Source organism: Belonocnema kinseyi, chromosome 4 (assembly GCF_010883055.1).
Source record: "Belonocnema kinseyi isolate 2016_QV_RU_SX_M_011 chromosome 4, B_treatae_v1, whole genome shotgun sequence".
Lineage (NCBI taxonomy): Eukaryota > Metazoa > Arthropoda > Insecta > Hymenoptera > Cynipidae > Belonocnema > Belonocnema kinseyi.
In genome coordinates this window covers 86,209,773-86,237,308 of record NC_046660.1, presented here as the reverse complement: position 1 = coordinate 86,237,308, position 27,536 = coordinate 86,209,773, and the positions used below count along the sequence as shown (strand labels likewise).

Sequence of the window (27,536 nt, the reverse complement as noted above, 5' to 3'; positions counted from 1 at the left end):
CTTCAGATTAGGAAAAAAATTTAGTTGTTATAGAAATATATTAACTTACAGTAGCCAATTTTTCGTCTGGTATCGCGAAAATGAATTTCCCTGAAATCCGTGTGATTCATTTGGAGGTCAAGTTTGTTGTTTTTATCGCGTTTCTTGATATTTCAATATAGTTATCGCCTACAATCGAAACAAATGTAAATTATTATTACTGCATCATAAACTTCATTTAATATTAACATTCGTGCACGTTTTAAGTGGTAAAAAGCGTTTAATTGTCCAACTTAAATCTCAGCTGTCACTGCTCCCGATTAAACCGTCGCCATTTTATTTCGCTGCTCCCATAATGCACCGGTGCTCTTCCGATAATTGCTTCAGACACCTATTCTTAATATCCCTATTATAGATATACTTATTAGGGGTTTGACTATACGATATCCCTGGTATATGGAAAATGGTCAAGGATATTCATTTTCGCTGATCCAGGGATCTTTCTAAATTCCTTCGTTCGTTTTCAGCTAAATGTTTGGCTATAATAAGGAATAATATCCCTGTTACAGCTCAATTCTTTTTACCGTGTGGCACAGTCAATCGAAGACTTCCAAAGAATGTTGAATTAACTGAATGCAAGCATGAAGAGCATAGGCCTCAAAATTAATGCAAATAAAACAAAAACTATGATGTTCGAAGGAAAGAGTGAGAAAACGCAATGCAATATTGTATTAAATGATGAGAGAATTGAACAAGTTGACAAGTTCGTATACCTTGGTAGCTTTATTTACTAGGGACGGGAAGACAGATGAGGAGTTAGATAGACACATACACGAAGGTAAGAAGGTTATTGGTAGAGCGTGAGTGAATGACGTCTGAAACAAAAGACCTTGGATACTAACGGACCCAAGTGGGGAACCTCACAGGACGACTTTGTGTGCATCTTCACTTGGGGTGATTGCTAGAGAGATTAATCAGTAACCTGGGACGTAGCAGTGTTGTGGAACGAACGTGTTATTTAAATAAATATTACGAGAATTATGGATCAATCTAAAAATTTGATATCCCTTCCTCACATTACTCCCTTCCCCACCGAGTGAGTCACGCCTATCCCCGAAAGGGAAATAACTTAATGGTGTAATAATAATAATAGCTCTAAGAAAGCATCCAGAGGTGACTGTTGTCACCTCCAAAGCTCGTGGCCGCTCGTACTTGTATACCTACAACATCATCGCAGGAGGTTTCAACCATCGTATTCAATTATTTGAATTAAGTTATAACATTCTAATCTCATCATTCACTTGACTTAGTCCGTGGCTATGATGTATCACCGGGTTTACCCGAGTAAAAGTTTAATAAAAACACACAATAATAATAATAATAATAATAATAATAATAATAATAATAATTAAGAGGTTAATTAATTAAAATTAATTAACATTCGATAATTAAAAAGGTTAAGAGCAAAATAAAAATAAATTCGCATTCACTTCACGCACTATACGTTTCATACATTAACATTTAACATTGACATTTTATAACATTAAGTTTTTATACATTAACATTTAACATTAACTCGAGCCTCAGTGGCTCAGTTGGTTAGACACTCGGACTTCACCTCAGAGGGCCGGGGTTCGATCCCTGAGCCGGTACCTCTAGAAATTTTTCAATGTACCTTTACTGAGGTTCTGGTGGTTCGGAACCCACCTTAAGCTGTACATCCCCCCATCGTGTACTTGACTGCAACCCAGTCCGTCAATGATGGAGTAAAAACCAGGCTTTGTCCAATATGTCTGGGCAGACTGCTCTCATCAGATCACTTGATTGCATTATAAAATGCGTCCGTGACTGATAATATATACCGGGACAGCCCCGTGCAAAATGATTAAATAAAAATCCAACTCTAACCAAAAATGCCTTCGACATATTGGGCAGTATAAGCCTGTGACAAACATTTCAACACAGTAAAGTTTTTTAAATAATAGTAAGTTGGTTAGACACTCGGACTTCACCTCAGAGGTCTGGGGTTTTGTACCAGTATCGTTAGTTTTGAAGCGAGGGAAATACGTTTTGCGCAATGAGTGTAGCCTACGCGAGTCGGTTCGAAGCCGTGTTTGTATGTACGCATCCAAAAGGACCCAAAATTACTTTCTCAGCGGCTGCGCGTTATATGAGAAAGTCAAAGGATTTTGTAAGAAAGTGGGTGAAGCGTTATAAAGAGGTAGGAAATGTTGACGATTTGCCAGACAGGGTAAGACGCGTGTGACCTCGAAAAAGGAGGACAAAATCATTATCAAGCTTTTTGAGAAACACCCCACTTATAATTTGCGACAAGCCCAAAAAGTTTTGTTAAGAAAGGGAGTAAATATAAGCCTACAGACGATACAACGCCCTTTGAGATCTGCCGGCTATTGATGGAGGAGCACGGTGCTGAAACCGTTCTTGAAAGTGGAGCCATATTGAAAAGCGAATGGCATGGGCGAACGAAAATATCCAACGCGACTGGTCAAACTTAGTGTTCACAAATGAGTCGTCGTTCTGGGCTTAGGTCCGTATAACACGTGCGTGGTCCATACGCGATCTACCATTCGTCCAACGAAAGTCCATGTGTGGGATTGCTTCTGCAAACTGCGTTTTGCCATCTTGCATTTGTTCACTGACAACCTGAAAGCCGAAAGGATGCTTAAAATCTATCAGATGGATTTGATAAGGTCTACAGAGAAGTGTTTTGGGCAAGGAAATAGAGAATGGATACTTCGCAGGAAGACAACGACCCAAAACATCGCAACCGCTTTTGCAGCCAGTGGAAAGAGGAAAATGGGATCACTGTCTTGAACTGGCCCTCACAATCCCCAGACGCAAATCCCATAGGAAATGTGAGGTCTACAATAAAGCAGAAGCTTCATGGAAAGCGTGTCTTCAACATCAAATTTCTGACTCGACATTTGCGTGAGATTTGGTGATCTTTACCCTGCACTATGGCCGGAAGTTTGGTAGAAAGCATGCCCCGACGCTGCCAAGCTATAATCGACAATCATGGGGATCTGGACGCCATACTAGATAAATGCATCACAGTTCAAATACTCTTTTTTGAACCTATGTTGCTGATTTTCATAAATATCTTTTTCCTTATGAGAAATCGCGACGAAGCTCTTGTGGAACTGACTGTAAGTCTAAAATACTTAAGTATGGTCTCTACATAGGGTGACCATCCGTTTTGTTTTCCCCGAACATGTCCTCATTTTAGGGCTTGTCAGTTGACCTCCAAATTTTTTTACTTTGTCCGGGTTTCCATCCGGATTTTTCAAATGATGAATTTCTATTTTTTAATCAGTTTTTGGACCTTTTTTGTAGAAAATTTTATCTTTCAATGCGATTTGACGATTTCTTCGCCAATTCACAAGGTATAATGTACTATTAAACATTCCTACTATATGGAAAATATATATGTGTGCATTTGCGATATTGATTAGAATGCATTAGGGTTCAAAAATAAAAATATCAGATGTTAAGCGCTAATAAAATTGCATAAAACAGTTCATTTGAAAAATACGTTTAAAAATTATCTTTTTTATTTAATCCTTTGTATTCCAGCACGCCCTACTTTGTTCTGTTTTCAACTATTTTGTACTCTTTTTTCAAACATTTCTGTCCTACTCTTTAATATTTTTCAAACTTTGATATCCTACTTTGTCCTCTTTTTAAAATAAATTTGTGTCCTACTTTGTCCTCATTTTTTAAAGCTTTTTGTACTACTTTCTCAAAATCAATGATCGAAACCCCTCCACAAAAAAGACCAATTTCGAGTTGCTTCCAAGTTATCAAGAACAAAATTTTCCAGGTTCTGATCTGAAAGAATTTAATGTAAAAAGCCTAAACTTTTCTTTTAGCATATAAAAAAGAAAAGTAAAAAAGAACGCTTAATTTAAAAAAGTCAAATTTATTTTTGACCTTGAATTATACTGTTTCACAATTGCGCATTTAAAACTATAATTATATATTGAAATTATAGAAATTTCAAGGATAAAAAGTATAAATAATAAGTATATTATGTAGTATCAAGTGACATTCAATGTGATAGGATAGATTATTTTACTGAAAAATGTATTTTCTGCACACACAAAAAACACTCATTGTAACCGTTAAAAATTGAAATTTTTTAATATTGTGAACCTTTTAAGTTAAATTATTCTAAAAACGTTAAAAATTAGATGCTTTATAATTGAAATTTTTTTAAATTATGAAATTCAAACTTGAGGTATTACAAATTAAACATTTCCAAATTTCGTTTAAAAATTGAAGCATTCTTTTTCTTAAATTAGGATCTTTAAACTAGGTCGTTAAAAATTATTAGTTTTCAAATTGTGCATCATAATTTTAAAAATTTAATCATTTTAATCTAAAGTGCGTGCTAAAACAGAGGAGCTTCAATGTGGACAGAATGAATGTATCGTAGATTATCATACAAGATTTATATACTTATTATGCAGATATTTTAAAGTAAAAGAATTCTAAACTTCAAGTGACAAAGTTGAGAATGGTTCTAAACAATTTTGGATTTTGATATACCAAATAAATAAAAATTATAGCAAAATTAGAATAATGAATTTAATCAGATAAATGGGTGCATGGAATCTAAAAGGAACAGGGACGAGTTTCAATCTCTTGTGCAGATGCTAGGTGTCGAAACACGAGGCGTATTTTTGCATGCGGTCAAAGAAAAGTAGAGATGTCTGGAACACAGCCAAAATCCAATCGTATGACTAACATTCAATCGCGAATTTTATAGTTCAGTGGTACCTGACCCTTAAAAAATCGGAAAATTCCAGAAACAATAGTCAGAGAGTAAAAAGAAAAATGAAAACGATACACAAAAACCTTATAAAGATATTTTTCCAAAAGTACCATTTTGAAAAATTGCAAATGACATCAAATTATGTCAACTTCAGTCTTCAAAGTTCCGTACTACTTAGGAAGCATGCATAAATTGCTTAATTTTCTTCCCCTGACATTTTGAACTACGTATTCTCCTTTATTAGGGTCCATAACTTTTGAATGCCCCTCCCCCTGTCTTACGTAACTTTTGGCAAATAATTTTTTTCGTCAATTTATTTAGGGACGATTAAAAAATTCTGTAAAAAGGTTTGGAATGGGGGTGTTAAAATCTTATTTTTAAAAATATAACTGAGTTTGGTTGAAAATAAATGATAAGTTTTGTTGAGCATTTAATTAGTTTTGAATATTTATCTTTTTTGGTTGAAATATTAGCGGCCTCAATTCTCGGAAGGGCTATAGAAGGAAGGGCTATTAAAGATTTTTACTGTACTTGAATTTATAGTTTTTGGTTTTCTAGTTCGTATTGTAAAACATATAAATATATATAAATAAATCAGTTAACTGTCAAAGTTTTATTTAGCGTGTGATAAAATTATTTACAATTTGCCTCAACCTTCGTTGTAAAATTTATTCAAGCCATTTTGACCTTGTTTTTCACCTCAAAATTCTGAAATAAAAATTCCTCTAATCTTGTGAATGCAAGTCACTTTTTAGCTTAAATTAGTCCCTTTCACCACTTTTTTCAAGTACATTAGCCTGTGACGTCCCTGTGAATTTATTTAAATTTAAATTTAAAACTCGAGTCTAATTCGAACTGAATTATGATTATTAAAGCAGCTATAATTTTTAGATTTGAATTTTCACTGCACTTGAATTTGAAATAAATTATATTTGTAAAAAATACAGCGATTCATAAACTCCATTTGAGAATCGTAAATTAACGTCGTGGTTTTATGGAAGATTTCTTTTATCGGGCAAAGATCTTTTTTGTCGATGAAGTCACTGCTCGCTTTTTTCGTTTTGAAGATGAGTCTAAGTACAGAAAGTCGATGATGTGAACGTTTGTTGAACGAGACCGATTAAAACTATGTACAAACTTAATTAGCGAGCATACGAGTACTGCGCCGGTAAATGCTTGAAGGATAAAACTCTTATAGCGGTGGCCAAACAACACGCCTTTTCATTCGCTAAATACTCTATCCAATGACATAAATTTTAGTTTACTTAACGCTTTGTATACAAAATAACGAACTTTTTCATTAATATTTCATATTTGTTTCGAAATGTGTAAACTACTCTCAAATATAACATGTTTTTGCAAACTTAAAATGAAAAGCTTATCTCTAAAAAAAAACGTTTAGAAAATCTTAAATTAAAAAAAAAAGTATTCGATTTTTTCAACCCAAAAACTACAGCTGGTAACAAGGTCAGTAGAAGTAACTTTATGAATTTAGACAACATTTAGTACGCTTTCTGGTGATAAATTTGAACAATGTTTGAGAATTTTGCTAAAGATGGCCCTGCAACGTTACAGTTCAATAATAACTTATAAGTTTGAAAACCACTGTTATATTTCAGACTTCACATTTTTTCCTATTTTTCTTTTTCTCCCTTTTATAAAAAAGAATTCTTCCTTTTTCCCCTGTTTCAAAGAAAAACTTTCTCTTTTTCACGATTTTGCGCTTAAATTCGACTTGAATTAATAGAATCCATTAAGAAAATCCAACTATTTTTGCAGCTGAAAGGTCTACTATTATATTTTTGGTTAGGAATTTCTCTTGTTTGGTTTAAAATTACACTATTCGGTTGAAAATGCCACTATTTTGTTAAAAATTTGTATTTTTTTAGTTGCAACTTAATCTTCTTGGTGAAAAATTAATCCCTTTTGATGAAAACTTAAACTATTTTTCTGAAAATTCATATTTTTTATTGAACTTAACTGTTTTTTATTTTAATTAATATCTTTTTCGGTTCAAATATTATCTATTACATGTTTCGTTAAGAATTTATCATTTAAGGTTGTAAAATTTATTACTTCGTTCAAACTAAACTAATTTTTGAAGAATTGACTCTTTTAGAGATTCATTATTTTAGTCGAAAATTAATATTTTCTGGTTGAAAATTGAGCTGTTTTATAGAAAATTAAATCATATGTTTGAAAATTACCTTTTTTGTTAACAATTCATATTTTGGTTCAAAATTCAACGAGATATTTTGTTCAAAATTAAAACATTTTTCTGAACATTTAACTATTTGGTAGAAAATTAACTTTTTTTTTAAATCATATTTTCAGATTGAAATCTTAATGTTTCGTAGATAGTTCATATTTTTTATTTGCAAAGATGCATCTTCTATGATAGAAAAATCATCTTTCATGTTTAAAAATTAACTTTTTTGTTCATGGGTTGAAAATTGATCTTCGATAAAGTCATTTTTCTTGATCGACAATTCAACTGTGTTGTTAAAAGCTCGTTCTTTGGGATTGAAAAATTATATTTCCTGGTTGAAAATTCATCTTTCTTGGTTGTAAATAAACTTTTTCACTTGAATATTAAATTATTTAGTTAATTCAAGTTTCTTGTTGAAAATTGAATATATAGTTAGACCTAACATTTTAGGAATGCAAAATTTTTCATGTTAAATTCAATAATTAAATTTATTTAAAAGAATGTGTTCACATATTGTCGTGAAAAATTTACATATTTCCTCTGGTTTGAGAGAATTTTGGCCTACCTTACTGTTGGGGGGGGGGGGGGGGGGGGGGGGGGGGGTATAATTCGGTTGTCAACGAGAAGGAACAGAGGGTTGGGGAGTAAAACTAGCTCAAAATTGATAACGTACACGGAGAATCTTTCAGTTATAAAATTTGATGGTATAAAATTTATTTTTACTATACGACAATAACAAACCAGGATATAGCAGGAATTGCACTTATACCAAAACAAACTTACTATAATCCGTGAGACAGTCTGTGAAGTTTACGAAACACAATAGTAAAAACATTCTATGTTCATTCCACGCATTTATAATTTTTCCCATAGAAAATAGAAAAAACTTCCATGGTCGAAAGAGCAAAATAAAAATAAATTCGCATTCACTTCACGCACTACACGTTTTATACATTAAACATGCAATTAGATATTTATATTTTATTCTAAGCTGAAAGAGAAAAAACCTTGTTAGAAGATATCAGCCCTGGCGGGAATTGAACCGGGTTTCCGGGGCAGCAGAACGGAGATATTATTATATTCGGCGCGTGTAATGACGTCATTTGGTACTGAATCGTGAAACACTACATTCAATTGTTTTTTCTTTCATTGTACCTTCCCATTGAAAATGGTAATTTTTCTTACCTGTTTTGCAAATTATGTTATTTTAAATGATAGTTATTGCAAGTACGGTTTCATCATTTAATTTGTGAATATCACTTTTTCAACTTCAATTTGCTATAAAAAATATGAATTTTTCTAACTATAAATGGCAATTATTAGGTTTGTAGTATATTTATAAATGAAATGGAAAATGTATTTCTTCCTATGGCTGCGGCAATAATACTATTTTCTCAGCTATATCCTAGATTGCCATCGAAGTTTTGTAAATATCAATATTGTAATGCCAAATTTCACGATCAAGAGTTTCTCCGTATAATTATGTCGTAATTCATGGACGGTCCCTCAGAAAGAGTAGAGAAGATGCAGTTTTGATGATCAAATTGTTTAAAAATAAAATTACAAATAAGTACAATTATAATTGAATTTTGTGGCAACTGTTTTTTCGATAACAAATTGATATCTAATCTGTTAATTAAGTTGAGGCTACCAGACGAAATGAGAAAGCAAAGGTCGTGGATAATTTATCTTGGAGAGATTTAATGGAGGTATTATCATTACGGTTTTAATACGTCCCGGTGCGATGATCGGAGGATATTTATAAATCTTGTAGCTCGTAAAATCAACGTCCCTGCAGTTTCCTGTTTGAAGAAACCAGAAGGGAGAAGCGTTTTCCATATAAGGAAACAGGTGAACGAGTCAGGGAGCAACCTTGCATCGATGTCCAGTAAATCGTGAAAAAATCTTTCGGAAAGAAATCGGCAGAACGGTGCTGTATCTGAAATTAATGAACAAAATTGACCGATGAGTCATTAAATGAAAGTTTACAAAATTTAAGCTTTCAAGTTTAAAAAAGTAACGGCCTTCGAATTTGAAGGTCGATCATTTTCGAAGATTTTTTTATTAATCATTTTATATTTTAAACCATAAATTTCAAGCTTTGCATGTTATTTCAAAAGTATTAAAAGAAGGTCTTCGAATGTGAGCACCGCGATCGAATTTAAAAACAGTATTTTCAAGTTTTCAAATTTTCAAGGGTAAAAATTAAAACATTTCTTAAACTGTAGGATTCCCAGGGTATCTACCTGGCCGGGAAATCGGGATAAACAAGGAAATGACAGGAAATTTGATTAATTGACCAGGATGTTTTTCTCGAATGTACAAATATGAAAATTAAAAGTGCATTCATGCATATTTTATTATTCTAATTCTGAGTTGGAACAGGGAATTTGTGAAAAAAATCATAATTCTTACTTTGAATAGGGAGTTTTCCAAAAGAATAACATTTTGACTTAGAATTGAATTTTCTACAAGAATTATAATTCTAAGCTGGGACAGGAAACAAATGAAAGAAGTATAACAAAAATCACGTGAAGAATTAAAATTATCGAGACTTGAAACAAGGAATTTTTCAAAAGAATTATAATTCTAAGCTACGACATCGAATTTCAGTAATAAATTATAATTTTGAGTTTAGTACAGAGATTTTCCCAGAAGAATTTTAATTTTTACTTGAGGGTAGGGAATTTTAGTAATGAACTCAAAATGTGTATTTGGCACAGGTAATTTCTACAAAGAATTAGAATTTTTACTTTAGAACAGGAAATTTTTAAAAATAATTATAACTCTGTGATGGAACTGTAAATATCCGTAAAGAATTGTATTTTTTTAAGGTTTAGTTTAGAACATAAATATTCGTTAAGAATTATAACTTCTACTGTAAGACTGGGAATTTTCATAAAAATTCTAATTTAACTTACAACAGGGAGTTTACGATTTGGAACGGGAACATTGGAAAAGAATGTCAATTTTGATTTAGAAGAAGGGAATTTTAAAAAATCCGCGTTAAAAGTCAGAACTTGAAACTTTTTTTTTACAAATTTTCGAAAAAGGGAGTTACACTTTTTCTGAATTGTAATCAAATATTTTGTAAATGAATATAATTCTCTGCTGGAACAGGGAATTTTGAAAATTAATCAATTTAATTGTAACTGGGTATAGGGAATTTTCTAAAAGAATTATAATTCTGAGTTTGGGCGGGAAATGAATAAACGAAATAAAAAAAATGTTTGAAAATACATTTTTTAAACCAGCATAACCTTTTTAAAAATAAAATTGTTCAACAAAATTGCACAAGAAGGCTAAAAAAGAATGATGCTTTGGGACAGGAATTTCCACAAAGAATTATAATATAGACTTTAAAACAGGGAATTTCCGCAAGGAATTGTGTTTTTACTTTAAACAGGCAGTCTTTTACATGGCGCGGGAATTTTGAAAAATAATTTTTATTATGATTTAGAAGAAGGCAATTGAAAAAAATTTCAGTTTAAATTCAGCATAATTATTTTATATAACTCTCTGTTTCAATTAGAATTGTAATTCTTTTGATAAAAAATTGTCTGATGTTCCAAATCAAAATTTTCATTCTTTTCCAAAATACCCTCGAAATTTTACTAAATTCAAAATGAAGCCTTAAAAGTTCGACAAGTTCAAAATTCAATTATTTTTAAGTTAAAAAGTTCAAAGTTAGATATCTTAAAATAGTTGAATTTGAATAAATGATGGCCTAATTTGTCATGGAAGACATTCTCTAAATCTAGTGTTTCCAATATTCATAATAAGTAAATAATATCCAAATATATTTGTTTAAAAAGTATTTTTCCCAAAAGAAAACTTGTCTGAAACATTTCAACCATCACACTTGAGGTAAGTTTACTATTTTTCTTTTTTGTTTTGTATTAGCGAGCAAAAGCTGAATCCACTTATTACTCCTTATAAGTAAAAGTGTTCAAATTCATTATTTATTACATTTCAATGAAGTTAAAACGATAATTGGAGCTCGAACGATAGAGCATAGAACAATGTGTTTATTTCTATTAGAACTTTCTACATTCACATCTAAAGTTATGCATGAGTTCATGTTGAAAATTAACGGTTCTCTTCCCCTCTAATTTTCTTTTTGAACCGTTCAATTTCATTCATTTGTCTCTGAGTTATGAATTTTTGAAAAAAAACTATTTTTTTCCATGAATTTATTTATTATTAATTATATCATCAATTATTTATACAAAAACACATATTGCGAAATTGTACCGTTAAGTAGAAGATTCAAATAAGAACCATGCATTTTTGCAGATTTTTAGGGACATGTTTTCGATTTTTTTAAAGCGAATCGACCTCACCACCCTACGGTTAAGTGGTACGAGAAAAACCTTGCGGTTAACGGATTAATTGATTAATTTCAGGTTATATTATTCAATTTCATACAAAATTTGAATTGATTCAGTGAAGATGATCATTTAAAATGAAATCTAAAAAAAATTATGATAATACTGATAACGCATATACAATAACATAAAAAAATGACTGATAAACTATTTTATTTGAACAAAGAAACGATTTAGAACAAGTTCAAAATGACTCATTTTCCGTAGTTTCACTGAAAATCTATTTAACAGCGAAATCATTTTTTGACAGTTCTCGACCACGTGCACTCGGCTCTTGACACTTCAGCCATGCAACACGCATTTGCATCAACCACACTACCACATTACGAAGTGACGCCACCCACATTGACCACCTTTTACTTCCGACAGAGTAGCGCCACCTTTTGCAAGAACATCGACTCCCAACTTATTCTAATCCCACGTCTCTCAAATCTAAAGGCTAAACTCGAAACCGATGTCAAAATGATATTCGTTCTTTAAGAATCGCCCAGAAACTTCTGCTGATCGTTGTCGAACTCACTGGAAGTTTCTAGCAGACTCCGCGGTATGCGCGCGCATCACATAGTGTCGCACTGCCCAACACATTTAAGTTGTTCCCCCGCTTTCTTCATGACAGTATCTCAATAGTTGTTGATGAGGATTGTGCGTGATCTCACGCGTTTTTTCTCCTATGCGGAAGCTAAAGCGCATTAAAAACGACAAAGTAATTGCAAGTTCCACCGAAAGTAAAGTTATACGTGCAAAAACTAGTGACAAAGTGATTTGTTATTTTTTCAAGGCAAAAAAAACGTAACTGACAGCGAGCGGCTCAGGAGCGAAGTGTGTCCTCGGCGTTCGGAAGGCGGCGAAACCGGCAGAAAAAATCTCTAAAATCGGTAACTGACAAGATTTTAGAAACGTGTTGGCATCGCTCGCATAACCTCTACCGGCATTTTTTTTGGCGAGCTTTTTTGGCCGCTTTAAACCATTCCTTAACACGGGGCTATCCTTGAAAAAAGCCCCTTGATCAAAGACACAATTCCAAACAGGGTCCACACTATGGACTCCCCTGTCATCGTGGACACCGCATCCAAATTCGGACGAGGAATCGATCTGGATCGCGAGTTCCCTGTAAGTGCCTTTTCTCAAGACTTTCCCTCTTCCTGACAAAGGCGAATTTATTATAAGAATCTATTTTTTCTTTTATTCCTTCTCCACTCCAAATTCCCTGAATCCCTCGAATGAAGGGGACGTGCGCGTTGTTACAATTTTCGTCCAAGGTTCTTCTAGATCGTTCGGGGATCCCCACCCTTTTAATTCTCATTCGATTGTTCGTTCATTTGTGGAAATACCTTTTGTTTATATTCGATTGAAGCGGAAGTAAAAACTTCTTGAGCTTCTCTAAAAGGGGTTTAAGGATGTTGGAAAAAGCCTATTTGACAACTGCCGGACACTTCTTATTTTCCGCTTTGCTTTTTCTAGTTTCTCCACATTTTTAAATAAATGTGAAATATTATTATAGAATTAATTATTTTAGATTAACATTCCAAAATAAAAAACTGAATCATTGGAAATTTTACAACTTTAAATTGTGACGTGAACATCTTGATTAGAAGCGGTTGAGTGAACTAATTTTAAATAACAAGTATTTCAAACGTGACAATTAGGGTGGTCCTAAAATTCGATTTTTTTGCGACCCCCCTCCTGCATTTGTTCTTTATCGGTAAAATAAATTTTATATATTTTAAATTAACATGGAGTCATAACAGGAAAAAGACTGGTTTTCGAAAAAAAATTTAATTTTAATAATTTGTCATTTATCGGACCAAATTATACATTATGATATTATGTTATTTCCAGAGTTTCAACTTTTCAAGATTTGAAGTAAAAAATAGTTTAAGCAAATAAAAATCGTTTAAATAATTGCCATTGTTAAAAAATCTATATCACTCCTAATATTCTTTAATTGTCTCATTAATTCCAGAAAATGATAATTTTTCCCGATTTGCTAGGGAAAATTTGTTTAAAGTGATAAATTTTTTTTCAATAAATACTAAATACGTTAAAAAAGTAATATTACTCTTGACATTTATCAGCTGTATCATTTATTAAAAAAAAAAAAATTACGATTTATTTGGGAAAAAATTGTTTAAACAAATCTTAATGATTTAAACAATGCTAAATTTGTTTAAAAATATTTGCGAGCTTGTGACTTATCGAATAAAAATAATTGATTTGGAATATATTTAACTGGTCGACTAAATAACAATACAGTGAGGTAATTACAGTGAATCTCTTCAATAGTACCGATTTTGGGGCTCACGGTGGGTGGGAACTAACTCATAGCCTGCTCCGCTTTTGTTTGTTCACGCCTGGCTGCTCGCCTGAGTGACAATCTCGCAGCTCCTGTTACACCTACCTGCGGAGCGGCGTCGATTCTCGGAAGGGCTGTAGAAGGGCGGACTACTAAAGGGCTTTAGTGTTTTTGTATTCGATCAGTATAATTTTTTTCCACCAAATCGTGATTAGTTATTGTTTTATGGAATTAATGACACAATTAACGATTTTAACAATATTTTTTTCGAGGATATTTAGAAATTTCTTAAACAATTTCAATTTGTTTAAAAGAATTTATGTCCTGAAAATCGTGAAAAGTTTTTATTTTCTGGAATTTAAGACGTAGGAATGTTAAAGATTGATTTTTTTTTGTAAAAGACAGATTGCAATTGTATTTAAATAATTAATATCACTTGTATCACTTGCAATATTTTTTTTTATCTCAACGAAATCGATGTGAAAAAAATAAGTATTCATAACGTAACTGAAAAAATGGTTGAACAAATTATTTGAAAAAAAAATTATGTTAAAAGTTTCGAGATAAGAAAATACTAAGTGCCATAGTGTAAGAAAACAGAAAATAATAACTTCACGATTTATAGGCTAAAAACTTGTTTGAACAAATAATAATTGTTTTTAGAATGTTGAATCAGTTAAAAACATACATCTAATCTTGTCACTTATCGAATAAAAATAATTGATGTTGAAAATGTTCCCAGAATACCGTCTTTAGCATGTATTTTGCATAAAACTAATATTTATTTGAAAAGAAGAAACAACAAAAAAGTGAATCAATTTTGATGTCTAGGAAAGAATTAATAGACTTACAGTAAATAATAATCCTTCTTCAAGTGGATTTTTTTGTTGAATGTGTGTGGAAGAACAAATCTGCATAAACTATATCAGTGTCTAAAATCTTATTTGACTACAACATGCATTACATCACATTCAAAGAAAAACTGAAACCAGTTTCAATAGCTGTTTTTTCTTTTTGAGATAGTTTTCTAATTAAGGCCCACGGATTTTTAATTAATTAAAATTAAAGCTTAACACTTTTTATGAAAACATTCATATAATTAAGGTTTCCTTTTATATTCACAATTAATAATTTGATTTACAGTTCGGTTTCAAGATTTTACCATTTTCTTCAACCATCTGAATTATCTTAAAAATCAAAATATTCTAAACGAAAGAGGAACAATGCAAACAAATCCATTGAGTACAATTATTGACGAATATTTATTTTCTAGATACAGATGTTTTTCTAAATATATTGAGGGCAATGTATTACTTATTGTTAAATTAAACATTTGCTTTGCTTGCTGCGTACTTTTTTAACTGCTAAATATTTTTCAAGCACAGTCCTAATGTCGTATGTAAACCGTGTCGATTACCACCTGCGGTATCTTCAGAGTATTTTTTCTTGGCGACAAATATACTTCGCTCTTTTTGTCATACATTTTTTACTCATTCTTTTTTTCAATCTTTTTTTTTCATTCTTTTTTTTCATTTATTATTTCTGTTGCTCAGGTTCATTTTTTCGTGAACATTCCACATAATGACAATGTTGCTTAGTATCAGTTTCGTTCTGTTTCCCTGCGTTTGGACGAAGTTACGTGGAAGTTAGAAATAACTTTTCCGTCCAATGACGTCGAAACATGCTACCTTGGTTTGACGTGACGATTCTTCTGGCCTGCGCTTTTAAATTTCAGCTGTCGCTCGATTCTTGATCAGCTGGCATGATTCATCCCGAAATCAGTGATCCAGTTTGTACTTTTTTCATAAAAATTCGCGCCTGAAAGTTGGATCGAATATTTATAAAAAAGAAGAATAAAGAGCAAAGAAAATTGAAACTTTTAATTTAAATTTAAGGGTTTTAAAACTTACAAAAGAAACTTTTTAAAGAAATATTTGTTTCAATTGACAGTTTAAAAAAGGGGAATGAGAATATTCGTTTTTATAGCTTCAATGTTCACGATAAAAGGTAAATCTCTCAATCGTTCTCTTTTTTCCACTTTCATTATTTCTTGGTATTTTTTCCATCGAGATGGAGGTTCCAGAAAAACGATGCCGGCTAATAATACTCGTCAGAAATGTTCTTCGGAACTAAAGAGGCCACAATTTCCGAAAAAAAGTGTTTCCCCTTAGGTAGAATTTTGCTTTATTTTTATTGTCTTTTCGTTTTTTGCAAGTTTCCTTATTAGGCTTGATCCACACACGCATAATTCTCTCTTTGGCAATCTCTCTCTACCACGGTTCTATCACTTTCTACGTTTCTCTTTTTGAAACCAATTTCTCATTTTATATTAACATGTTTAATTTCAAATTTGCATATCTAAAATGGTCCAATTAAACATAGTGAGAATTTTGAATTTTTCAATTTTGTTTATGCTTCGAAATCGGAACATTTTTAATTAAATAAGTTTCGAATAGGTAATAGAGTAATAAAAAATTTTAATGTTTGGATATTATTTTGAACAATGGAGGAAAATGTCATTTAACTGTTGTAACAAATTCTTCTGATATTTAATTACCCATGTTTATATCGAAGTGTCCAATTCAAAATTGAAGTTCAAAAAAAAGGTTTAATTTTGAATTTAAATTGCTTTACAATTTATTTTTTCAGATTTCAGGTTTTTAAATTAGACAATTTAAAACAAGGTATGTTTAACATATCAAATTTATTTCTGACCACGATAAAATTTAAGTTTTCATTATTTTAATAATTTTGGCACGTTTTATTAGTTTTTTTATCTATTTATAAATTAAACTAGTTGTTTGAACATTCATGTACTTGGTAAAAAAAACTCGCTTTTCTTGAACTAAAGATTTGAATGTCCATTTTTGGTTGAGATGTGTCTTGTTCAAAATTCAACAATTTGGATGATTTTTTTTTAATTGAAAATTGAACTAATTCGTTGAAAATCCACAAATTCGGTTAAAAATCGATTTTTTGTTGATAGAAAATGACATTTTTCTTTCAAAATTAATCTTGTTTAATAATTCTTCTTTTTGGTTTTAAAGTTCAATTATAACAATTACATATGTATAGTTTTAGTTTTAAGTTTATCTTTTACATTGGAAATTAAGTTACTTGGTTGGAAGATAAACGCTTTTGTTGAAATCATTTATTTGGTAGAAATATGAGCTATTAGATTGGAAACTTGTTTTTTTTTCTTTGTACGAAAAAGAATGTTTTTACCGATAATTTAATTCTTTTTTTTTTTTGAAAAAAATTTTTGTTTTTTGTTTAAAAGTTATTCTGTTTTCTAAACCGAAAAATGTAACTTATTCTAGTTTTATATTCCATAATTTTAGAGAAAAGTTTCTCACTTCGGTTGCACATTAATTTTTTAAATGAAAGTTTAATTATTCGATTTTTGGTTGAAAAATTATCTCTTTTAGTTGAACATTTATGATTGGTAGAAATTAATATTTTTGGTTGAAAATTCATCTTTTTGGCCAAAAATTTAATTATTCTAGTTAAAGATTCATAATTTTATTTGAAATTCATACTTTTCGTTTAAAATTTAAATATCCGGTTAAATATTTACAATTTTAATTGAAAATTCATCACTTTGTTTAAAAATGTAACTATTTTTTTGAAAGTTAGTTTTTTTATGGAAAGTAATTTTTTTTAGCTGAAAATTCAACTTATTCCAATTGAATATTCCCTAGTTTTAGTTGAAAATTCTTCTGTTTGGTCGAAAATTAATTTTTTGAACTTCAACTTTAATTATTTAAGTTTTTATTGATAATTTACCTTTTTTAGTGAAACTTAATTTTTGTTGTTGCAAATTCAATTATTTCATTTAAAGGCTCATTGTTTTATTTGAAAATTGATGCTTTAGTTTAAAATTCTAATATTCTAGTAAAAGATACACCATTTTCGTTGAAAATTCGTCAGTTTGGTTCAAAGTTGAACTATTTTCTTGAAAGCCCCTTTTTTTCATTGATATTTTTTGTGTGCAAAATTTTAAGTATTTCGAAATTAATTAATTTTGCAATTTTTTGTTCTCTTTTGTGCTAAAGGATGTTTCGAATTAACATCATAATTAAAAATAAATGTTTGCGTTACGCGGCAAGTGTATGTTACTTTTAGTTGACCGGGTAAATTAAAAAAAAAAAACTTAACCGAATATTTGAAATTGTCCGCAGAATCACCACTCTGAAAGTTTTTTAGTTTTCAATTGAAAGTGATATTTTACTATTTTAATATAAAGGTGTTAATAATTAAACCATTTTACATGACAAAAAGTCAAAGTTGAATAATTTCTTGAAAATGTATAGATTGGATGATGTGAAAAAATACTTTTTTAAAAGTGAATTATTAAATGTAGAAATCACATCAGATTCTTAAATTACATGTAAAAGTGGAAACCAAAATATTTCAACACTTGTAATTGCATTACATTTTTAAACAAATTATACTTTTTCGCATTGTACACGTTTACATCGTTGAATATTCTACCTACAATATAAAATGTTAGGTCTAGTTGAAAACATTTGAGGTCGAGAACATTCTAAATCGATTAATTATAAATTCAAACATTAAAAATAGGTCAATTTCGAAATTAAATCGTTAATAAACAATTGTCATATTAAAGATATTAATTGTCTAGTTATTTTTAATTTGTGGCGATCTAAATGTTTTAAAATTGAGCCAATTAGTATAGTGGAAACGTTCAAAATTGAACAGTTTTTAATACAAAATTTCAATTAATTTATTATAATTTAAATAATATGAAATAAAGCGCATTTAAAGTGGAGCAATTGTAAATCAAAAGGGTTACAAATCGAGTTCAAAATTGAGCAAATTCAACTTGAAACATTCCAAATTGAAAGGTTAAAAGTTCAAAAAAATACTTGTAATAACAATGTCGATTGAAGGATTTTCAAAAATAAAAATACATACTTTAAAAAAATCCTCTTTTGCAAAACAATCATATGACGAAGTTATTTTCGGTTTAAACCACGAGACATGCTTTCGTACTGTTTGCTGGTTAGTGTTTACACTCTTGAGAACCAAACATCTCTTTCTCCCATACGTTAGAATCAATAATTTTATATTTTAGTTCGTGAGCTAAGCTATCTCTTCTTTGAGTGTCTCCAATATTTTTTAATATGTTTTTTCGCGAAATAAAACCGGTTGTGGTTAAACGGCGCGAGCGCATTTTCGTATTTACGATGTGCCAAGTCGTCGAGTCCTACCTCCAATGACGCCGAACATTATCGCGTGGGCGGCGGTAGTGCAAAAGCGAGGCAGAAGTTGAAAAAAATTTAACTTGAGTTCACTTCTTGGACCTGACTTCCGTTTTATAGGTGCAGTGTGCCATTTCGTCAAGTTCGATGTATAAAAACACTCAGAAGTTTTTACGCCCACTCGCTAATTTCCATTTTATCCGAGATTCAATATTGAAATCCATAAGGATTATTTCAGAATTTAATTCCAAAAAAAGTGTTGTGAAATCCTCTTTCATTCCAAGGTCTCCACAAACACACAGCAATTACATTGTGTCTGAGTTTATTTTTTATTATTCGAGCATTTGGGGAATAACAAATTAAATTTTTCTCCCAAGATTCAAATTAAAATATTAAGTTATTACGTTTCTTGATACGTTTGTTGTTGTGATGGCAAAACGATTCCAATTATCGATGCTGAAAATTAGATGCATCAATTTAACATTTAAATGGCGAGATAATTGTCGCTTGAGAGCCTCTGTCATGCACGAACAGATTTTCAATGCGAAATTAAAACATAATAAGTCCTCTTTTAATTTTCGAATTTAAATCAGCCTCTTAGAATTTAATTTCTATTTTCTGTAGTTTTACCAGGATTTTCAAAGATTTTAAACTTTGCTCTTATTCAGCAAAATTGGAACCATTGTTTGGCAAGAAATCCAAAGAAAGAACAGTGCCATGATTCTTTTAGCTAAAGATGTATGAAGTGTGGAGAACATTCAAGCCGTGACCCAGTTTGTCATCAAACGATCTTTATGGCCACCGTGACATTCACCCAGTTTTCATATTCACAGATCAACGATTCAATTTAATGCATTTTGTTCCTTAACTTCCATTCCAGAAAAGTTTTATACTTTAATAAGTCGTCACCAAGACATTTGGATTACCAAAGTGGGAAAAAATATACTAAAAATAATCTCTTTTTTCTAAGTTTCGACAAAGGAATAAATCAGGAAACAATAATTAATCGAGTCATTTTGTTAATCACTCCAGGTTATGTAATTTCGTCTCACAAAGGCAGAGGTAAATTGTTTGACTGGTAGAAGTAGGTGATAAAGGCTTTTATTTTAAATTGCAAGAGCCGAAGAGTCACTGTTATAAATAAAATTCTCTATATGTGACTTATGACTGATTTGCACATTTGCACCGTAGACAGTCACCTCGTCTCCTTCTAGAATAAACTGCCTTAGATTTTTCTGTCCCGGTCAATGTTCCATATTCCTTCCACTCTGTACAATTTGTAGAAGATTCTCGTGACTCTTGCCTTATAATTTCATACCCCTCGAATTTGACCTTGACCCACTAACCGAGTTTCAAAGAGAAGGTCATCAAACTCTTGCAACTCTTGAGACATTTCCTCGACTTTATTTTATTCCCCTCAGCTCAATCAGTTATCCAATTTTATTTTTAAATTATTAACTTTCGTATAATTTAACTTTTTCAACTACTAAATTTCAGATTAAAGACCAATCAAAAGGCTCTTTTCTGAAAAAATGCAGCCCTTTTTTATCTGAAACAATTTCTGGAAATATTCGATTATAAATATCCTTTTATTGAATGCAGGAAGCAAAAGTTAGTTAAACAATTTAGTTTAACGAAGAAACTGAATATTCAAAGAATAATTGCATAGAAGCCCTATTATGCAGGCATTTTATGACTTCTAATTTGTTCAGCAATTTCCTCAATGCAGGTGTTTTCGTTTTATACAAATCGTATAATTTGTGCAAACGTGACTGATCAGCATCTCAAGAAAAGTTTATTTCTTAAAATTTTGTTTCAAATAAATAAGTACTTTCAAATAATAATAATAATTTCACCTTAGAGGTCCGGGGTCCCGCCGTGTACTTAACTGCAACCCAGTCTGTCAATGATGGGGTAAAAAATCAGGCTTTGTTCAATGTGTCGGGGCACGCGGCTCTCATGGATCACTTGATTGCATTATAAAAATGCGTCCGTGACTGATGATATATACCGGGACAGCGCCGTGCAAAATAATCAAATAAAATCCAACTCTAAACCAAAAAATCCCTTCGACATGTTAGGCAGTAACCATATTAAGCTTGTGACAACATTAAATAATAATAATAATATAATTTTAAAAAGAAAAATGGGAATAAACTCTTTATTTTCATACACAGCTTATTTTGAACATAAAAGGTAGCTTTCTTTCCCAGACAAAGTTCAAAGAGATATTCCAAATGATCACTTCCTTTTATGAGGATTTCAGTGATTTCATTGCTCGCGAGCTGTGATCTCTGTATCTACTTTGAGTGACGTCACAGCCAAGAAGCGTGGGCTTGGTTACGCATGCGAATGTTGTTCGCGTAACGCGGTCTGTATACCTATAACTATAAAAACTGTATAAAATCCAGGTACTTAATAGCACTGCCAGGAACCATACAAAAAAGAGGGGTCATAGTACACGCGACAGTAAAGATGCGTCTCCAGATCGAACTAAAATGTACAAGTATATTAAACTATGTATTATATTCCAGAGATCTTCTCCTACCACTTTATTTTTTTATTTTTTACATGGAACACTCGACCAATAATATATGCGAGTCGTTTCGCCAAGTGCGTAGGCTACGTGTTGAGCATTTTGGAGTTTTGACCGTCTTTGGCAGATTAGAACTCCTTATATGGTCGGGTCAGCGTTCCTTCACTGAAGTGTGAATTAATACACAAATTTGGGTCACATTTACAATGTTTTTTGCTTCCAATCTCCTGCAACCTCTATGTCGATTTACTTTTTTTGTTCCGAGACTAATTGTGAATGAATTTCGTTCAATTTAATATTCATAGCTACATGAATATTTAATGAATTCAACCAGATTTGCTTCAAGCTTTATTGTTTTCCTAACTAAGCGATGTGTATCATCTTAAAACATATCTGAATCTAACTGCTCGAGAATGCAATTTGTAGGCGAAAAATTCGTCATTCAGAAATACCGTAAAATTTAAACCAGGAATAAAAGCTCGGTTTGTCGGAATTTGCATTACGTGTCTAGAGTATGAACTGCAGAATTTAGAAACTTGCTTTCCAATTTCAATTTTTTTGCAAGTTTAATTTCATCTTCAGTGTAAGGTGTCCTTAAAATTAAAATAAGAACTGCTTGGCATAAATGATATCTTTCATTGCCATCCTGCGCCATAAAAGTAACCATCCTTAAATTCAAGATCCAAATCAGGTAAATAACAATTCAGCACGTACCTGCCATCTAGAAACCTCACTTGCAATCTTTCAACAAATCTAAATCGTTAAAACCGCTGATCGATGACTTCAGTCTGTTCATACCTGTTTTCCGCATTTACTTCCCCCACGTTGTACACTTACCCAGAACGTAAAAGCTCGAGACGGATAAGTGGATATTCATTTTGAATGGCGTAGAAAACCACTTTTTCGACCAGAAGGTGCTACAAATGGCGTCACAACAGTTCTCGCCCACACAATCTTGCTCCATCTAACCACACAATTTACATTACCCACTGCATAAGCCACTCACAGATATAATAATTCCAGACTTACAAATTTAAATTCTCACATGCCTAGTTATATTTTCTTGAGCTTATATTATATTTCTTCATGTGGCTTGGCATTGGCGCCAGAGAGACAATTTTAATGTTAGTCTCATGTACAAGTCTAGGGTCTCCAGCGGTGAGACGTGTCACTTTCAATTCTGATTCCCGCTGGGCACCCACAAATCACTATATATTCGACCATGATCTTAATTCTCCCCATTTAATTTTTATTTTCTAGGGTTTCAACTTCGATGACGACGGCTTCGGAAGGCGTGGAGATTTCCGTTCACACCTGGACGATTTAGCCTCTCGTCATCCAGAGTTCGCTGACCATCTTCTCTGGGACGACATCCCCTTCCGTGGATCCCTGCGAAATCGCCGGCGAGGATCTGGAAGTGGAAACAATTGTCAGGACGAGGACGCCAAAAGCCAAGCGAGTGGAAGTAGTGCAGCCAGTGGCGCGAGTGCCGTAAGTTCTCACGGGGAACCAGAAATACGACAAGATTCTCAGGAAGCTAGAAGAAAACCCATTCCCAAATACGGCCTCAGAAATACCGTGGATATCGGTCAACACCGAATGAATATGGAGAATCCAGAGAAAGTCAATCGCAATCAGCGATCGATGTCCGCACCTCCGGAAAATCGACAACCCCAGCAAGATCCCCAACAAAGGTTTGTCTCCAGAGTTGAAATTACGCCCCAACAACAGCAGCAGCAGCAGCAACAACAACAGGAACAACCACAAAGGGAAAAGTCACCAGGACCTCAGGCACAGCCACAGCCTCAGCAAACTCCACAACAGAAGGCACAACAACAAGGAAATGTTAGACATATCCCTATTTTTGTGGAGGGCAGAGATGAACCAGTGATTCCTAGGAATGTAGACGATGTTCCCTTCTCTGGACAGTCGCCACCGCCTCCTCAATTCCAGCCGCCTCCGCAGTATCAACAGCCTCCACAATATCAGAGTCCTCCACAATATCAGACTCCACCACAGTTTCAACCTTCACCACCGACCTTTCAATCTCCGCCGACCTTCCACAGACCATCACACTTCAATGATCGGTTCGGAAGACAAAACTGGCCGTCACAGTTTCAGGAAGCCTTCTTTGACCAACCCAGATGGTCACGAGAGGGGCCAGAACGACCTGAACGACCGTTTAAGAAAGACTGGACTCATGGTCAACAACCGCATCCTCAGTATCAGCAGGAAAAACATCCACAGTATCAGCAAGAGAAACAACACCCACAGTATCAGCAGTCCCAGCATCCACAGTACCAGCAAGAAAAACCACAAGCACAGCAATCTCAACAAAAGCCAGAACCAGAAATGCCAAAACCAAAGCCTACACTTCCGAAAGATCCTCTCGAAAGGGTCGCAATCGTTCAGAAGGAAGTAGACTCGCTCACCGAACAGGTGAAGAACTACAAAGGAACTTCCAGGAAAGACAAAGAGTATATCTACCTTGATGAGATGCTGACTCGGGAGCTGATCAAACTAGACGATATTGAAACCGAGGGCAAGGAGAATGTCCGACAAGCAAGGAAAAACGCGATAAAGAGTATACAGGACTCCATAAATTTGCTCGAATTCATGGTGCCCTTACCAGGTCAGCAACCAACCCAGCCTCAAGAATCTGAAAATCAGTCGGAAGAAAAGTCGCCAGAAACTATGGATACTGAAGTCCCAGAAGAGGCTCACAACGACAAACCCATTCCACTACCTCCTGGTCCATGTTGCTCATTTCCCGTGGAAGAAAATAGCACCACTTCGATGGAACAAAGTCAGGAAAGTGGACAAGTACCTTCTGAAACTAAAAAATCTGAAGCGCAAGTTGAATCTACAGCTGAGGAAGTCCAGAAAGCTGAAGCTGAGCTAGTAACCGAAAAGGTTGAAGAAGCTGCGAAAGTGGAGGAGATAGCTAGTCAAACTATGGATGGTATTACTGAAGCCAAGAGTCCCGTGACGATGGAAGTACAGGAGGCCGGGAAAAGTGAGTGTCCAGATCAGGTCGATGGTCCTAAGGAAGGAGAAGTGCCAAAGGCAGCAAAGTCGCCGAAGAAGATCAAGAAAACGAAGAAACAACCAGTCCCAGTTTCTGAAGAAGCGATACCTCTTCCTGCACCCAAATCTAATCAAAAAGGAACGAAGTAGCCCGAAAAAAATGACTCGCGTTTGTTCGGAAGACTTCGAAAATTTGTCAGGAGCAAAAGCGTCACCAAGTCTCGGGGAAAAGATCCTTGAAGATCAAACCCCAAACTACGAAGAATAATATCTAATGTGACACCTTAGAGAACTGAAGCGAGAAAGTAGGGATTGTTCAAATATTATGCGGGATTATGAAAAAGATTTAAATTGGCAAATGCTTTTGAAATTGTGTTCCAAACGAAAATTTTCCGATAGGCGGTAATGAAAAGGGAAATTTTTTTCCAAGATATGTAGTATTTGAACATTCCCTAGGCAATTTAGAAAAATTAATTTAATCGAAAGGTTTCCAAGACAGGGAAAATTTCTTCTGAAAATCAAAGAGTTCCTGTTTGTATGATTATGTGAAATACAGGAGATTTTTTCTAATTTTTCGATCCTTTCTATTCGATTTTTGTAAAATAGTGCCTCTTCTAGGAACGCTGTGCGATTGTCTCTTCCTTTTTCTTATGGTGCCATATCAGGTCAAAATAGTTAGGGTTTTGTTCCGGTTTATCGGTTATATTTACAAAATCAAAAAGAAAATATAATAATTTTTTTCAACTCTATTGAGCTGAATCGTTAAAAACTGATTCGAGAAGAGACTTTGAGTTTGTTGTTTGCTTTTTTTTTATACCGTGCGTCGTCTCTATTAAGTTTGTATTTACTGCGCAGCGTTTTGCGCATTTTGATCCTACTTTTTTTTAAATTTTAATTTCGAGACAGAAATTGTGAGAGAGTTTTAGCAAATCGATTTTGCAATGAAAAAAAGAATCTAAGATTAATTTTTTACACTCCGTAGGTCAGGAAACGAGCCTATTAGAAAAAAAAGTCGCGTCTCTTCGTTTAGTATTAGAGCGGCGCGATAATAATGGAAAATATGATCGATTATTATTACGTGATTATCATTGCATTATTGATTATTATTTTTAATTTATTGTATGACTGGAGAGATGTGTTGAGAATGCTCGAGTTGATTTTGCGAAGTACTATAAAATGCTACGTGTGTTCGAACATGGGCCGTGCATGTTACATTTAAAAATGTTTAGACTTTTTCTCGAGATTTTTGCTTATACTTATTGTTTAAAAAAATTGTACTCGATTTTCAAAAATGTAGACTACGAAAATTGAATTTTGACTTTGTAGGTATCGTTCCAATAAGAGAAAAGATAAGTAACCATCGTCCGATTTTTGTTCAAGGTGATAACTTCATTCTGCCTAAAGAATTTTTCATGTAAAATATTTCCCATTTAAGGGTTAGATTTTTGTGTTCACTCTGATATTTTGTATTAGCGAGGGGAGCAGAAAAATAGAGTTGAAAGGTAGATCGTTGTACAAAATGCCGAGGACGAATATATAATTATATTATGATAAGAGTAACAAATACATTCTCTCACGTTTGAAATCTTTTTTTTTTCAATTTCCTTTACTTCATTTTAGGCGATATATTTTTTAATTTAGCTTTTAATTTTAGTAGGCTCTCTCTTTTTAAAAAGTTGCAAACGAGTGAAATTAGAAAGTAGAGTAATCGAGTATTCCCTCGGGCAAACCGATTTTGGCAAGTAACACGTGGGTTTTTTTTTTAATGTCAGAGTGCTGACATCAATGATAAATTATTACATTCTGACTCTGGTGAGAAGGTATTGGTTTGATGTAAAATTTGACGTTCTCAGAGCCCACAAATAAAGATATATTTCCGAAACCAGCCTTTTTACCAAAAGTTGTAGTAATTTTATGCTATTCAACACGAGAGGAAAAGAATGTTTAGAATACAAATGATTAATCTCAAAAAGAGCTCTAAATTTTCATCAGCAGGGTGGCCGCTGGACCGAGAAATAATAGCGAATTTATTTTTGACCGGAAATCTAACAGATATTTACCAAAAAAACCTGTACAAGTTTGATTGTAACAATATTTTTTAATAATTAGTTGCATTGTTTTTTCTTCTATTACATCATTCAGATTAAAATGCGTAATTCGAAAATCTTGCATTTAAACATTTTAATTTTTCAGCGTAAATTTTCTATTCCAAGTATTTTAAAATGCAATTTTAAATACTTAAATAATAAAAATTAGAAGCGTCTGTAATATACCATTTTGGATTTTTTTACATTTTAGTTATCAACTGTGGATATAAATTTTAATGATTTTTCAGATTTGAACTGTTCATTAAGGAGTAAAAAGTGAATAGTAATTGATTTTTTAAGACCATTCGGAATCTGAAATTTAATAATTTTCGTATGACAACGATAAAAATTAAACTGTTTCAATTGGAAAGTCTTAGTAGTCAACGCCGGACTATATAAACTATTTTAGTTTAAAAATAGCCTTAAAATAATGTATTCCAAATTAAATTCATAATATTAAATTTGAAACATTGTTATACTGTGAAATAAATTTTTTAAATGCAATTAGGAAAAAGAACAATTGTTCAATACTTGGAAATATTTTACTGCTGATTTAAAATCAGTAATATATTCAAAATAATATTTAATACCAAACACCAAAACAAAATTTGGATGTATAATAAATATTAAACACCTATTATTCCTAGAAAAAATTCGAGTAAGTTTAAAGGATAGTTCGAAGGTCTGAAAAGATTTAAAATTAATCAAAAATTTGAAATGATTTCAAATAATTTAAAGGAAGTTTCTACGTATACCGACAAAATGCAGCTATTCGTACTGAAAAATTAGGTGCGAGTAGCCCGTGGCCTAATTTTAAACAAAATATAGATTTTGTGCACATTTCAAACAAAAATTTAGAAGCTTTTTAAGAATGGTTAAAGGCTTCAAAAGAATAAAAAAGATTTTCTCAAGATTAAAATTAATTTTAAGAGAACATTTAAAAAGTCATCAAAATATTTCAAAAATTTCCAATAATAAATCTGGAAGGTTTTAAGGA

At 32.5% G+C, this 27,536-nt stretch overlaps 1 protein-coding gene across 3 annotated transcripts in view; it reads left to right on the top strand.

Annotated features, from left to right (window-relative positions):
* The window catches only part of LOC117172188 (BAG domain-containing protein Samui-like), a 63,560-nt gene extending 37,523 nt beyond the window's left edge, over window positions 1-26,037 (top strand). The window contains exons 1-2 of one of the 3 annotated variants that reach the window (XR_004466979.1): window positions 11,832-12,246; window positions 22,686-22,805. Coding sequence is in view for 2 of the 3 variants with exons in the window: in XM_033360023.1 (XP_033215914.1) it covers window positions 12,410-12,481; window positions 22,686-24,602 (1,989 nt within the window). In the remaining variant the exon portion in view is untranslated. Of the gene's footprint in view, window positions 1-11,831; window positions 12,482-22,685 lie in introns of those variants that run through there. The other 2 variants (XM_033360023.1, XM_033360021.1) reach the window with 2 other exon arrangements.
* The last annotated feature ends 1,499 nt before the right edge of the window (window positions 26,038-27,536 follow it).